Below are 16,467 nucleotides of genomic sequence, written 5' to 3' on the forward strand. Positions count from 1 at the left end.
CCTTGCCGTCATGTTGCTTCTCTTAAAAGCTACCTTCTTCTCTTCCCCCCCACTCTTATCTAAATTATCCCTCTTTCTTTTCCAAAACTTTTCTAAAGTTCCCGTGCTCCCCGTACTCCCTCTTCTACCTCTATCCTTTTCTTTTACTTTATCTATCGCTTTCTTTATCTCCGTTCCGCTTTCTTTCTCTTCGTTCATCTCTGCCTAACTGCGTCTCACTTCTCCCTCTACCTGTGCTACCTTTATTTCATATATAATTCTTTAAGATTTGGTTGATTAGATCCAGCTTTATACGCAATCGAAGATCCATATGCGAAGTCTATACATGGACCATGTAGTCTGAACTCCCATAGTCAACATAGATTTAACATTGCGTTGATTGTAAAACCCCACTTGTGCTACTAACAATAAGCTGAACCTTCAATTTATAAAAAGGTTAAATTTAAAATTAAAAAATGTGCAGATTAGAAACTTGCACATTGCTTCCTCATCATTACATATCGCTACCATTACTCCTGTTTTATTTCGCTTATAAAGCATTCTCTATGAGGAAGCCAAATAAATACATAATAAATATTAATAATAATTATGCATCAAATAAAATACAAGTTTCCTCATAAGAGGAGCTTTGTGAGCTAAATAAAATAGGAGCAATGGTAGCGATCTGTAATGATAGGGAAGCAATATGCAAGTTTCTAATTTGCACACTTTTTTGGATTGGTTCTGCCATGATTTGGCAACACCAATCGTCACACAGTCGATCAGTGGCCAGACTCTTACTTGAGAGTCTCTAGCTTTATCAACCCGTGAAAAAAAGATTATATATAATTATATATAAATATATATGATTATAATTCATATATAATGCAATTATATATGAATTTTGTCTCTATATGATCATTAATCATATATAATTATATATAATCATATATAAACATATACGTATAATGAGATTACATATATGTAAATATATATAATCATATATGACCGTACATAGTCAATATATATATATATATATATATTTTTGTTTAAGTTGTCTGGGTAGACATACTAAAATCAAACCAGTCATTCTTGACCGTTTTATGACTTTTCTTTGAGAGTTTGAGAGATTCAGTATGCTCGCCATCTCACGATAACATGCAAACACCTGACACAGTTCCACTTAATATAACGTGGCCGGACTACACTCATTGGTTCTTCGCTGAAATAAGTCAGTAGGCTTAGTCTTCTTAAGTCGTCTCAGCTGTCCTCTGATGTTTAGTAGTCGTACAGCTTCGATGTTTCGGTGATTTGCCAGGCGTAGTTCATGTCTCCTAGCTGCCTTGGTAATTTCTTCTTCAACAGTAGTAATGTTGAGATCTTTTCTAATATCTGCGTTTCTCATGTACCAGCGGGCATTGACAATGTCTCGCAGTACTTTGTTTAGAAAGATCTGTATTTTATTGATATTTGACGCTTTGCTACAGCCCCAAACTGTATGCCATAGGTCCAAACCGGTTTCATGATTTGTTTGAATAACATGAGTTTGTTATGGATAGACAGTTTGGATTGCCACCCTATCATCCAATATAACTTCTTTTTAATAGACTTTAGTTGTTTAATATTGATCAGGATATGCTCTTTCCAACGAAGCTTAGCATCGAGTGTCATGCCAAGATATTTCGCTGTATTAGCATAAGGTACGCGCTGTTGATTAAGAGTAATTGGAAGTGGGGACTCCTGTCTGTTGGTGAAATTGATATGCTGTGATTTGCTTTCATTGAACTTGATACGCCACCGTTTAGCCCAATCCGTAATCTTATTGACAGCGCGTTGGAGCTTATTAGTAGCATATCGCGTATCAGTTCCAGTCGCCAAAATTGAAGTGTCGTCAGCGTAAGTGCTATCCTAGTGGCTATCCTTGTATTTTGACATTTAGGAATATCGGCAGTGTAGAGTAGATACAGGATCGGTCCCAGTACACTGCCTTGCGGAACACCAGCTGCAATTTTCCTGAAGCTGGAGAATGCGTCTTCGTAACGGACACGAAAACATCGGTCTGAAATATACGATTCCAACAGCAAACTGAGTGCTTTTGGTAGAAACTTGCGAAGCTTGAACTTAAGTCCTTTATGCCACATTTTGTCAAAGGCCTGCGCAACATCCAAAAAGATGGCTGAACAAACTTTTTTCTTTTCGAAAGCTTTTTTGATATCCCTAATTATTCGGTGCACTTGGTCAATCGTGGAATGTTTGTCACGGAACCCGAACTGATGATCAGGAATAAGTCGTTTTTCTTTGATTATGAGCTTAAGCCTCTTCGATAGAAGTTTCTCATAAACTTTGGAGATAACCGGCAGCAGGGAGATTGGCCTGTAAGACGCCGCTTCCTCAGGCGGTTTACCTGGTTTTAGAATTGTGATAACTTCAGCAATTTTCCATTACTTAGGGACAAACCGCAGTCTGAACGAGGCGTTGAATATGTGTGTCAGTTTCATTATTTTGCTGAATGGTAATTCTTTCAACATTTGCACTGTGATCATATCGTAACCAGGAGCTTTCTTCGGATTTAAGTGCTTAATAGTTTCCCAAACTTCTTTAGGTGAGGCTGGAGTAATGAGCGTTTCATCTCCGCTGTCTTCAGGGGTAAGGTTTTCTTTCGCTGTCTGTCTCGGATGTGATTGAAACACTTTGTCAAGATGATCCGTGTGTACGTCACCTTTCTCCTGATTGCTTCTCGCCCAGATGTTATTGTTTTCTTGATCGGTGGAGCGTTGATAATGGGGCGTTTAATGCGTTTGGTTGCTTTCCATAGCGAATAATTGGTATTTTTATCATCAGTAAGATTTTCAAGGTAACTTGCAATTTCTTCGTTCTTGATGTCATTCAGTAATCTTTTCAGCTGCTGACTAAGATTATTGAAGATGGTTTTGTCGGCAGGATGTTTTGTCTGTTGCCATATTCTTTGTGCCCTTCGTTTATCCAATATCAACTGTTTTATTTCCAGGGGGTAATTTTTTCCTGGTACTCGCTGTTTCAATTCTGGCGTGCAGTTTTTAGCAGCCTGCTGTATTTGTTCTGTAAACAACTTTATATCATTTTTAAGTTGTTCTTTAGTTGTGAGCGGGACGTTGAGAACAACTGAGTTTTCTAAATATGCGCTAAAACCTTCCCAGTCAGTCATCCCATTGGTGAGCGCCAATACTGGTCGTTTAGTTATCACAGTTTCACTCAGAGTAAGAACGATAGGCGTGTGGTCGCTACTGAGATCAAATGACCTCTCTACTTTTGTAAAGCTAGTTGATATCCCTTTGCATATGAACATGTCAATAACATCCGGGAATTTGTTCGGATCAGAAGGCCAATATGTAGGAGTTCCTTCTGATAGGACGTGACATGATAATGTCTGAACCGCTTCATAAAGTCTTCTTCCCTTGGTAGTTATTATTCTCGAACCCCAGCTTGTGTGCTTGCTATTGTAATCACCGCCAGCCACAAACCGACTGCCTAAAGATTGCAGAAATTCAATATAATCCTCCGCCATAATATTATGTCTTGGAGGGCTATACACTGCGGTTATATTGCACTGAAGTTTCCTGATATAAATCCTTACGGTTGTTGCTTGGATCATTTCGGAGGATAATTTCAACTCCTCATGATGTTTAATATTTTCCTTAATTATCACTGCTGAGCCTCCTCTGCATTTGTTGGATGGATGTGGCGTGTGATAGACTTTATATCCTTTGAATCGCACTACCGTCTCCTTGGTAAAGTGAGTTTCAGCTACAAGACAAATGTCAATTTTTTGACTGTCCAGGAACAGCGCTAATTCTAGGTTACGCTGTTTGAGGCCGTTAGCGTTCCATGCAGCAATTCGAATGGAACCTGCTATTTTATTTCTTTTTTGGAGCAGTCCTACTGCTCACAGTTTGTTGATACATAGTCATAAACATATCATTGAGCTTATCTTGCGAGGCCATGAATTGGTCAAGCCTAGCCATAAAGTTTGCCATATCATGGCATGCTGACTGTTCCGGTTGAGACTTTTCCTCATTAACTGTTTCTTTTGCAGTTTTGTTTGCATAGCATACCTTTGCAGTTGTAACGTCTGCTTTCGATTTAAATTTTTCTGCTTGGCGGGATTGTTGTGCTGCTTGAAGTTCCTTAATTGACTTTTTTTGTGAGTTTAGCACTCCCTGTTTACCTTTTCTATTTTTATCTCGTAATCTTTGTAATTCTACGGCAACCATATAGCCTCTGTAGTTTGTTGTATGTCCTTGCCCACAATTGGCACATTTTGGCGTAGTGGAGCGGTCCTTAATACAATCTTTTGTGTAGTGGTGACCAGCGCATTTAACGCAGCGTGCAGCTTTGTGGCAATTATTTTTAACATGGGTGTATCCTTGAAATTTTTTACATTGCACTATTTTCTGATGATTTCTTCGCACAGGCTCTATGCTCACTTTTTGATTACATAGTACATTTAACGCATAGATTTTACTAACATCCTCGTTCTTATCAAAGGCAAGTTTGAAAAGTCTTAGGGGCATTTTCACGTCACTAGTTCTATGTCTCCCGTTTTCATCTGTAGAATATCGATATCCGAGTATGTTTACTACATTGGCAATCTTGTAGTTCATTCTCATTAAGTCGTTTTTAATAGATTCCGGATCAGTCTCAGCATGAAGACCCCTTGCCATGACTCGTATTGGTCTATTTTGCTTGTCTGAGAACGTGTACTATTCTATTTTGTTCTCATTAAACAAGTTCGAGAGTCTCCTATATTCCGCATGATCGATAAAGTTGATTTTGAACTGTTCAGGATGCGGTTGGCTAGTGATTTTAACCTTTGAATTAGCAGGTCCAATTATTTTTTCAAGATCATGATATTTGATCCCAACAGCATAGATTGGTGGCGGTGCTTGTTCCCTCATTCCTTTGTTTAGGCGCTGTTGTTCACCTTGTTTTAATGCCCCCGGTCTAATTAAAGGGGATGTTTCTGGAGAATTGGAGGCTTTCCTTTTCTTTGATGCTTTCTTGGATTTTACTAGTATGTACTCCGTTTCCTTGTTGACGTCCTTTTTCTCTCGCGCATCATCATCAAATTCTGCTTCATCAGTAGAATATGATGGATTGTATCCATCCTTTTTAAGATGACTTTGCAGCTGTGAAACCGTGACCTCCAGGTGAGCAATCCTTTGTTCCACTGCTTTTAGTTGGTTGTACAGTATTAATTCGTTAGTCGTTTTCAGCTGGCTATGTTGAATGAGATCTTGATTTTCTCTAGTCAAAGTCTGCTTTTGTTGCGTTAGAGTCGCTATTTCTTGAGGCAAAAACGACGTCTCCACCCCTTGAGGCACATCCGTCGCTTCTGGCGTAATTGTAGTTAATCCAAACAATGGTTGGCCTCCCCCAGAATCCTTGAGGCCTGTCTCCATGGAGAGTGGATTTTCCAGGTCATTGCCTGGCCTACCACCTGGGGTATTTTCCATATTTGTTTTGTCCATTGTCCATGATTTGTGTCAGTTTTGGTCCACCCCGGGAATTTTATTTCCCCGGTACCCTCTGGCAAGCCAGCGAGCATTCCCCGATCCGCCACCTGGGGAGGCGCCCAATGGGGGACTGACAACCCCACAAGGGGTCAATATATATTGAAAAAGAACTGTTAACTTCAATAAGAATAAAGTATTGATAAATTAAGTGTATATTTTTCAAAAGCTATAAAATCAAAAGTGAAGTGATTTATCCCATATTATAACTTGGCGCTGTTTGGCGTGAGACGCTGCCGTGTCTCTTGATACCGCGTTCTTATACCACTGTTCGTCAAATTTTAAATACGAGAAACAAATTCTATCGGATGCCATCTATCGGATAATCCGAATTTAAAAGTGTAATAAATATAATGCACATGTGTGTTGTGTTATATATAATCTACGTGGATAAACGCATTTATATATAATTTATATATAAATTATAAGAAGTCATATATAATCATGTCAAATTGTATATGAAAAATTATATATATTTAAATATATTTTAATCGCCCATGTATAATTATATATAGTCATATATAATTATATATATTATATATATCATATATAAGTACGGTTTTGCTTTTTATATATAACGCTATATATGAAATTATAATATAATCATATAGAGTTATATATACTTCCATATGAATCTTTATATGTATCCATACATGAGTGGATATATGATCTATTGTTCATATCTAGTTATAGGGGAGACCGAGACCAAAGTTGTCACTATTTTTTTGGTGCTGATTTTTAACAACAAAAGAAATAATTTTAGTAAAATGTGGTATACCGTTGTAAAGAGTGAACCCTTGGCTACAAAATTTATACGGACATTTTTGGTTTACGTCGCTTTGTTCAACTGGTATAGAATGAAAACGACAAAGGTGCAAAAATTGAAATGTCAAAATTCCCGGGCGGAGTTGTCACTCCATTCTCGGACTGAATTTTAAATGAAAATTCATAATTCCGATCATGAAAAATGATAGGATACATTTTATTAATTACTTTTTAATAGAAAAATAGAAACATTAATTAAAAACACTATGGCGGAAAATAATTACAAGAAAAGCGCACACACTATATGCCCTACGTTCGCACGTTTCTCGTCAGCTCTATCTGTCATCTCTGAGCACACGCAGCACATATTATCCAAGTCCTTGCCGAAATCCGACCACTGCTGCTTCTTTGACTTTGATTTTTACCGGAAGCCTCCATGATATAGCTTGGTGACGACTTCGCCCCGAACACAAGTTTCAAGTTTGGTCGTTCATAAAATATTAGAAATCAATGAAAATAAAAAAACTTCACTGGATTCGTGTTCAGCATGCATTACTCTTTAGAATCACTTACTTTGAGATTCGGAGACAATAATATTTAAGATATTACAAATTTTCTACGCACAAAATTTTACTTTCGAAAACACGTTTGCCTCGATAAGAATCACAACATGGCACATAACCTCACTAAACTCCGTTGGTCACGTGCATGGGCACCATAAGCCGCGTTTACAGTATAGCCCCTTGCACAATAGGCGATAGCGATAGCGACAGCGACAAAGTTGCCGACGAAGCTGTAGCTTTGCTTCGCTGCTGAAAGCTACAGCTTCGTCGGCAACTTTGTCGCTGTCGCTATCGCTATCGCCTATTGTGCAAGGGGCTTATTAATGGCGAGTTCACACAACATACAGATTTCGAGATAATTGCAATGACGACTGTACCCCGGCGACGACTTCGCTCCGATCTCCCCTATTTGGAATTATACATACATATATGTCCATATATAATGATAGATGGACTTATATATAATTTTATATAAAGTATGAAATTTAATTCTTATATAATCACATATAATATATCATATATATTTATATATAATTATATATAATTATATATAATCTTTTTTTTCCCGGGAATAGCAATCTAAATCTGATAGATTGATTCTTCGATCTACGTTTATTAAGTATTTTTTCAATTTACTATTGATAGGCACTATTTATCCTAAATTTATCTTTTTCTCACAAATAGAATTTATATGCATTTATTAATATTCTAATATATATATATATATATATATAGGTAGAAGCGTTCGTGGAATCAGCTGCTCAATATTATGGTTTGGAGATAATACGCATGCAACGACCGATTCAGTCCGCATTATCTACATTACTGGAAGAAAAACATGATTTGAAAGCAGCTCTTATGGGTACAAGGAAAGGTGATCCAGGTTCCGAAAATTTACAAGCATTTACACCCACCGATCCGAGCTGGCCACAGTTGATGCGTATAAATCCTATCTTGCATTGGTCGTATAATCAAGTGTGGGCATTCTTATTAAAGCACAATATTCCTTATTGCTCACTTTATGATCAAGGATACACGAGTATCGGCAATAGAAATACTACGGTGCAAAATCCATTATTAATGGATATTAATAACCCTTCATCTTATTTACCAGCGTATACTTTGACCGATAAATCTGCTGAGAGAGAAGGCAGAGAACATGATAAAAATAATATATGATTTTTTTATGATACGATTCCATGATTAGCGAACTAATAGATATTGTTATATATTAACTATTAACTAGTGTTATTAATGTATATTTAGTATTGTGTATGTATATATTAATTATTTTTCGAGATAAATAAAAAATTTTACTTTTAGGATTATATTAATTATTTGTAGTATCTACACACAGATAACACATTTTTACAAATTATTATGAAATTTTTCCTATTTTAATTTATTATGGACACACATTATAACATAAGTATTTCTATACAATTTCTAAAAAAAAAAAAAAAAAAAAAAAAAATTATTTTTAATGAAAACTATTGAATATTCTTTTAATTCAAGAATTCTCAAAAACTGTTCAATCACAATCAACGCTTTATCAATAGGGATTCTGCTATTATAATACATAATTCGATTTAACTGACGTAACACAGCAGCATACATACGGTGACCATCAGCAAATTGAGGATTATCTTCAGTTGATCTTTGTCGGAAGCCATTTAAGTTTAGATTTGGATGGATTAAGGTTTCATGAATTTGTGGGATTGAAGTTCTATGATTACCGCAACGCATATAAAGATTCAACAATACAGAGAAGTGAAGTAAAGCTAGACACTATCAAATCGACATGTTCAACGGAAGTATTCATTGGGAGGCAAGAATTCTATCAGCAGGATCACCACGATTGCTGGGATGGAATATCCCTGAGGAAGAATTGGTCTATATACCGGAACATTGGCTGATCTATCCCGAACCTAATCCCTCCCTTCACTATTTGCTGGCCATTGTATACATACTCTTCACTTTTGTAGCGCTACTCGGAAATGGACTGGTTATCTGGATATTTTGTTCGTAAGTTTCGCATACCATCAGTTGAATATTGACAATAATAATGTCTAATTTAGATAATAATGCTGTACGATGCAGATTTCAACAATAAACAAAATCTTTTAAGAATTAATCTTTATTTTCCCAGTTATCATCTAGTTGTGACTCTTTCTTCAGTACATTAGAATTTAAAAATGTCCAAACTTAGCATGTGTTATTACGTCGAACGTTGTTTATATTTTATATCAAAAATTTTTTTTGTTTTTAGAGCCAAATCACTAAGAACTCCTTCAAATTTGTTTGTGGTGAATCTGGCATTTTGCGATTTTTTCATGATGCTCAAGACACCTATATTTATATATAATTCCTTTAATACCGGATTTGCTACGGGTCATTTAGGATGTCAGATTTTTGCCTTTATTGGATCGCTCAGTGGAATTGGAGCTGGTATGACAAACGCTGCCATTGCATATGACAGATACAGGTATTGCAGAATCCTCATTAAGTAAAACAATTAATTAATACACTCATTATACAACTAAGAATTTCCATATAATTAAAAAATATAAATTTCAAAATAAATCTTAAATTTTTTAAACAGTGTAAATTAAAAAATCAAATCTTAAATTATTTAGACTATGTTTAAGCTACGAAAGTTATTAAAAGTTTACCTATTACTGATTTTAAGCTAAAAATGAGTCATATCAAAACTATATTTTTTGCAATGAGTACTGGTTTCACTCAAATTTTTTATTACAACAATTTTGTTCCAATCTTTTGTTTAAATCTTAATTAAATGAAAATTATATCACATTATTGAATACAATTATATGTATATTACATTCCAGCTAATAAGGTGACGTCAAAATAACATGACTTTGGATTGTAAACGTTATTAGTAACATGAATTAGACGTCATTTTGACGTACTTGTGATGTAATTATGCCACAGTCTATTAACGTCATTTTTGCAACATCATAATGACTTTGAAAAGTGAAGTAAAAATAACGTCTTTTAGTTGTCTTAAAGACATTTTTTGGATGTTTTATTGACATTGGGTGAAACAAATAAGAACGCAATATTATGTTTTAATACATTTTATATTAGTACACACAATGTTGAAAATAATGCATTTAAAAGTGTGTGCCATCTTTCTGTAAGAGTGGACTCCACGATACAACTGATTGTGATTTATGTACCGTTCTTATACTATTGTTCATTATATTTTACGTACGAGAAACAGATCTCATCGGAAGCTATCTATCGGATGTCAATATTTGAGAATACACACAAAACACTATATATATTCGACGTTGACAATACGTCTTTTTAATGTAATGGTAACGACGTATTATTTTAGTATTTAAAATCACATCAAAATTACGTTCTATTTAATCCTTCGAGGCCACACTGGGTGGCGGCCTCCCAGACAAAAATTCAGGCCCAATATTTTTAAAATAAGCTTTATAATTTAATCAGCGTCCCTTCACCCAGGATTCTTAGTTTGAGTCGCTCTCTTGAAGATCCATACAGTAGAAAGGCTTTAAGCCATGTCAATTATGTTTGGTAAACAATTTGAAAATTATTATGGGTGGTGACCACCCAGGTATGGCCTCGGTGTATATTCCTTATCGCGACCAAAAATTATAACATTTTTGTTCATCGAGTACATTTCGGGTTTTGCACCATACATATTTTTGAACAACACCCTTAAGATGTTTCATGAATTTTTACGTGCACATTAATTGGAATTATGAGACTGAATTCTGGGTGCCGACTACTGAGTGTCGTCACTATTAAAATAGAGGTGTGACCTCGGAGGGTTAAGTCACATAACGTTGTCGTCATCAAAATCACGTATTTTTCGCGTTATTTCGATGTTGTCTTAGCTGGGACATATACATAGAATGTATTAAATTTTATTAATGATGTATTGATTCATGATATAATATTAATGCTATCCCTGATGGTGGAAAAATGTCTCAGAATTTTTTATACTATTAATTAGAATTTCTATAAAAATTTTCAGACTTCTCAGAATGCTCCGAACTTTTCAGATTTTTTATATGAATTGAAACATTTTTCAGAAAAAATCGGAAAAAATAACAGGGTTGGAAAGTAACGCATTATTTGTAACGCCGTTACCGTTACAAGTACTTGGAAGTTTTAATCGATCCCCTTAGGGTTACAATTCTCATCCATCACTATCCTTCTCCTCTTACTTAACCCTTTGGACCAACGGCTTAACGTCTCTTCCCGAAAGACGGAGCCCAGTTTGATCCACCGACAAAAGTCTTTCTTGCATGGAGGGCGCAGCTTTCGGAAAATAAATTCCATGTTTACGTGCTCAAGTGAACTCAAACCTGGTTTCTCAGATTACGAGTCTGGCGCTCTACCACTAGACCACACTGCCGCCCTCCGTTACAAGTACTTTTTTTTGGTAATGGACTGTTAACGACGTTACTTTTTTCTTTTCGTAACTGTAATGGTAACGTAGTTACATTTTTTCAGTAATAGTAACGAATATTTAAGTAACAAATATTTAATAGTAAAGAATATTTAATAGTTACTTTTATTGTTATTTTTTGTATTTTGAATCTACAATTTATGACATTATATTTTCGTATATTTAATCTTTAGTCTTCGACCGATATTCATAGTCCGTTATATTTAAAATCGTCCCAAGAATAGTTTTAAGATATCATAAACTAATCACAAAGTCGTAATAGTATAAGAATGAACTTTATGAATACCGACTTTGATGCCGCGCTCTCGTCACTGTGCTTTTTTGCGTTAAAATTTTTAATAAAATTAAAGGTACAAAAAGTATAACTTTGGCTGTATTTATAAATTTAATAAAAAGTAAAATTTTTTGCTTTTTAAGCATTATAAAACCTTTCTCTTTAAATTTTTTGTGGTCTTGCGATTTATAATTTTATTGCTTTTAAATATTTTAACAAAAAATATTACAAAAGTAAATGTTTTAGTCTGTAATCTCATTTTAGTATCAAAAAAGTAACGGAAAAAGTAACGAATCGTTACTTTTTAAGTAACGGTAACGGTAACGAGATACTTTTGAGAATCAGTAACCAGTAACGGCAACTAGTTACTTTTAAAAAGTAACTTTACTATCTCTGCAAAATAATAATAAAATACATATTTTAGATTATTCTTGCCAACACATCTTTGTAAAAATTTAAATGAATATGAAAAAATCTGCAATTTATCAGAAATTTTCATACAAATACTGAAATATTTTGAAAATTTCTGATAGTATCTGAGAAGATTTATATATATTTTTCAGAATTTTTCATGTCTCAATTCTTACAAAATTTCTGAGAAAATATGAGAAATTTTTTCACCAGGAATAATTTATAAACACATGTTTAAATATATATAATGTTATAAAATTAGTACTATAGCTCGGCCACTTGATGGGAAATTATCTCGTGGTCAAGTGTTGCTCTTTATCGTGCTCATCTGGACGTATACGATTCCTTGGGCCCTAATGCCACTAATGCATGTCTGGGGTCGATTTGTGCCTGAAGGCTTTTTGACGAGCTGCAGTTTCGATTATTTGACAGATACGCCAGAAATACAATATTTTGTGGCCACGATATTCACTTTTTCTTATTGTATACCAATGGTTCTCATCGTATATTATTATAGTCAAATTGTCAGCCATGTTGTTAATCACGAGAAAGCTCTTCGTGAACAAGCGAAGAAGATGAATGTCGAAAGTTTGAGAAGCAACGCCAGTACGAACGCTCAAACTGCGGAAATACGTATAGCCAAGGTATTCTACACACTTCTCTTCCTCACACATATATTATAAAATACATAGAGAAATTTACATACGTATATACTACAAACAACAATATGATCTCGCTTAACTAAACAAAACAGCTAAATAATCAAAAACGGCCAAATTTCGAGCAAATAAAGGATGTTTTGAAAATAAATTTAATAACTTTAATAAAAATATACAATCATGTTAACGTTTAGAGCCTTACTTGGCTTTCTTCAAAACCATAAATAACGATGAATAACACATTAAAAATATCTCGTATCAATTTACAATAAAAGAATTGGAGTAATAAAAGAACCGGAGTAGATCTCACCTATGAAATATGGACAGATAGTCAAAGTGAAGTCGGAGAGTACATCGTCGAATATTCGTCAAAGTTACATACAATATCGGCCGTATTCTACATTGCATGACCCATGAGTGTCCATGGAAACCAAAAGTGAGAGTTCAATAATTGTATTGAAAAATCTTCTTTGTCGCAAACCAACCTAGTGGCATCTATATAGAAAATTTTTTTGAAAATTCCGTAAGAGACAAAGTAAAATTTCTTTACTGAAAATAGACTAATAAGAGGACTCACATAAGCGGTCAATACAACAAGAACGAGGATGAATTCTTTCCATCATCTTACGAAAGCGTGTGATCACCGCGAAGAATTACAGCTGACTGACAAAGTATTCACATCGCACAGTAACAGACATTTAAGATAACAAATTCAAAATATCAAAATAGACATCGTCCAATAATTCGGTGTTCTTGTTTATACCATTTGGCTGCTTTTTAATATAAATCATTTCCGCGATCAATCTTTTTTGGTAATTATGCTCAATTTCTAAAATGCATGTATTATCCCAATCGAATGAATGTTTGAATTTAGCAATATGTTCTGAGACAACCGAATGTTTGGACTCCTCTAGTCTAACCCTCAGTTACCTTACGTTTTTACACCCCGATATTACCTCACCAGGGTCTGAGAGACCCTTGCCGTTTTCTCCAGCTTGTATCTTCAAGACAAATGTATCAATTTGAAGTCTTTTTTTTTTTAATTAATGTGTCTTTTAAAGATCTACAAGACTGTGCAAGGTAGATTATTCCAAGTTAAAAAATATAAATGTTATTTAAAAAAAAGGAAGACGTGTTTTTCTGAAAAAGCAAAAAAAATTGCTTTTTTTAAAATTGACGTAGTACTGACTAAAAAAAGATACAAGGGGTTTCTTATATATGATTCGAAAGGTCAAGAGTTGTACTTTAAGAAGAAATTAGCGTCATAACGATTGGTTCCAAAAAGTATATTTTTTTTGCAAAGTTGCATGATTTTTGAAGAAAATCGATCAAATATTATTGTCTCTAAAAAACGGATTTTTTTTAAATCGTAGAACTTGCGACTTTGAGAATGAAATATAAACATGTAGAAGAATAACAAAATATTTTTCAAAAAATTTCATATAGCTAATACAAAATGGCGGCTATAGAGAGGTAAAAATTCATGTTTTTTTGTATAAAATCGGTAAAAATGTTGAATAAATGTAATAAAAATGCATGAAAAAATACTTTATTTATTAAAAATAGACACATGAAAAAAAATTATATTGCGACGCGCAAGTGCTGCATATTTTTGCGACATGTTCGTTACACATGGGATTGTACCACATTGGCCGTTGACCGAGTGTGAGACCTTATTGTCTCCATTTCTGTATAATAATAATAATAATAATAATAATCTTTATAATGAAAAAATAAAACATTTTCGGTTAAAAAAGTTTTGTACTAGTTTACTTGAGAATGTCGCAGCTGCCGTAAAATTAATATCTTGACGCTAAGCTACTAGATATTATTTGATTCTGTAAATCAATAAAATCCAATATTTTACTTTTTATACAACACAGAATATTTTTCCTATCATTATATTGCATAAATACATTGTTTTTAATAAGATTTACTTATTTACTTAAATTTTGACAGAAATCGTTTTTGTCACGCTATTACCTCACGTGGGTCTGAGTGACCCTAGCGTCCCACTTCTCACTGTCTGCCGCGGCTGCTTCGACCGGACCGACTTTCGCAAGTGGCCAGGCTAGTGCTAGAACCTTCAAACTTTTTTCCCCCACGGGTCCGGAGTCCCTACCACTGCGCGTTCAAAAAGGGCGCGATTTTTAAACACGTCTTGGGGCACTTAGACCCAGGTGAGGTAACTGAGGGCTAATATTGTTTTCATGTTCTTTCAATCTTTCAATAAAAATTTAACTTTGTTATTAACGTATTACTTAGAAATGGGTATCCTATTGATTTAATACATTAATACATATTAATAATAAATTAAAGAAACTTCAGTCTTTAAAGAATAACAATAACACTTGTAATGATTCTGAATGTTTCCAACAAGAAAAGAGTTTTATTGTTATGCCATATTTAAAATCTACTTCGGAAATTATTGCTTCAGCTGTGAATAAATCAGAAAATTCTGTGGGATATCGTATTCTTAATAAACTTACAATTAGTAGCATTATTAAGGTCCAGAAGGATAGGAATTCCTATTTTTCTAACAGCGATGTGATATACAAATTTTGTTGCAAGGATTGTGATGTCTCTTATGTCGGTCAGACTAAGAGGCAATTGCATACTAGATTGAAAGAACATGAAAACAATATTAGACTGGATGAGTCCAAACATTCGGTTGTCTCAGAACATATTGCTAAATTCAATCATTTATTCGATTGGGATAATACACGCATTTTAGAAATTGAACATAATTACCAAAAAAGATTGATCGCGGAAATGATTTATATTAAAAAACAGCCAAATGGTATAAATTTAACCAAGGACACCGAATTATTAGACGATGTCTATTTTGATATTGTTGTGTGGCGAAAGTCACCGCGCCCTAATTGCGACACCTAGCTGTCAGCGTTACTTCCGTAATCTACTCTATTGTGAACGCCCGCAAGTCAGGACAGTGAAATAAGAAGATACCTGTATCATTATAACAATAACTTTATTAAACGTTATTCAACCAAGAATCTGGCAAAGTGTTTCTCCTTCCTCCCGGCGGATCCAAAAGAACTCCGTGCCGACCCTGCAATCCAAGGTACGGCACAACAATTGGTGGCAGCAAGGGGGATCCTGCCAACCGGACGTGAGGACACCCTGCCAGTTCTGCGCCTGCAATACGGGAACGGATCTTTAAATGGCGGTACATCCCGGAGAGGAACCGCCAGACAAATCCCGAGTGAGTGAGTGAAACAACGGTAGCAGTCGCCGAGTGCCCCATATCACCGACACCGGAGAGGCCCCGACCTACCGCACGGACTCGCCAGCCCGAGGAAGCGCCACAGGGACGCACCGAGCCAGCGAAGCAGCGCAGCAGAGACACCGCGAAGTAGAGACGACACAAAGCAGCGGAGCGGCCCTGCAGGACTCCGACACAGCAGAAAGCGGACACCATGCGCTGCGCGGCGGTACTGTAAGTCCGAAACACTTTGTAAGCCGACCACGGCACGCGCCGAGCGTAGAAATAGCGAGCGTCCCCCGCGACCGAACGCCGAGAATCAATTTCGCGTTTACAGGGAATACAACCGCGAACGCCAAAAGAAATTTCGCGATTACAGGGGATACAAGCGTAAGCGCCGATAGATGTCGATAGGTGGAATCAACACCATCGAGTGCTCGTATTGCAAGAAAACAGGGCACAAGCGAAACGACTGCTGGTCGCTAAACGGGCGAAACCTGAGCGACCGCACCAATCAAAAACGGAAGCTGCTAAAAAAGTACCAGTAGGCACAGTAAGAAAAACAAAATCAAACGA

At 35.4% G+C, this 16,467-nt stretch overlaps 2 protein-coding genes across 4 annotated transcripts in view; both read left to right on the forward strand.

The window, feature by feature from the left end:
• Positions 1-8,178, forward strand: part of LOC139819413 (FAD synthase) — a 233,604-nt gene extending 225,426 nt beyond the window's left edge. Inside the window, exon 7 of the mRNA XM_071788730.1 lies at positions 7,592-8,178. Coding sequence (XP_071644831.1) covers positions 7,592-8,035 — 444 coding nt within the window. The 3' untranslated portion in view covers positions 8,036-8,178. The remainder of the gene's footprint in view (positions 1-7,591) is intronic.
• Positions 8,179-8,508: 330 nt separating this feature from the next.
• Positions 8,509-16,467, forward strand: part of Uvop (ultraviolet-sensitive opsin) — a 127,285-nt gene continuing 119,326 nt past the window's right edge. For all 3 annotated transcript variants that reach the window (XM_071788733.1, XM_071788734.1, XM_071788735.1), the window contains exons 1-3: positions 8,509-8,881; positions 9,126-9,341; positions 12,272-12,653. In XM_071788733.1, the coding sequence (XP_071644834.1) occupies positions 8,658-8,881; positions 9,126-9,341; positions 12,272-12,653 (822 nt within the window). In that variant the 5' untranslated portion in view covers positions 8,509-8,657. The remainder of the gene's footprint in view (positions 8,882-9,125; positions 9,342-12,271; positions 12,654-16,467) is intronic.

Source organism: Temnothorax longispinosus, chromosome 9 (genome assembly GCF_030848805.1).
Source record: "Temnothorax longispinosus isolate EJ_2023e chromosome 9, Tlon_JGU_v1, whole genome shotgun sequence".
NCBI classification, from domain to species: domain Eukaryota; kingdom Metazoa; phylum Arthropoda; class Insecta; order Hymenoptera; family Formicidae; genus Temnothorax; species Temnothorax longispinosus.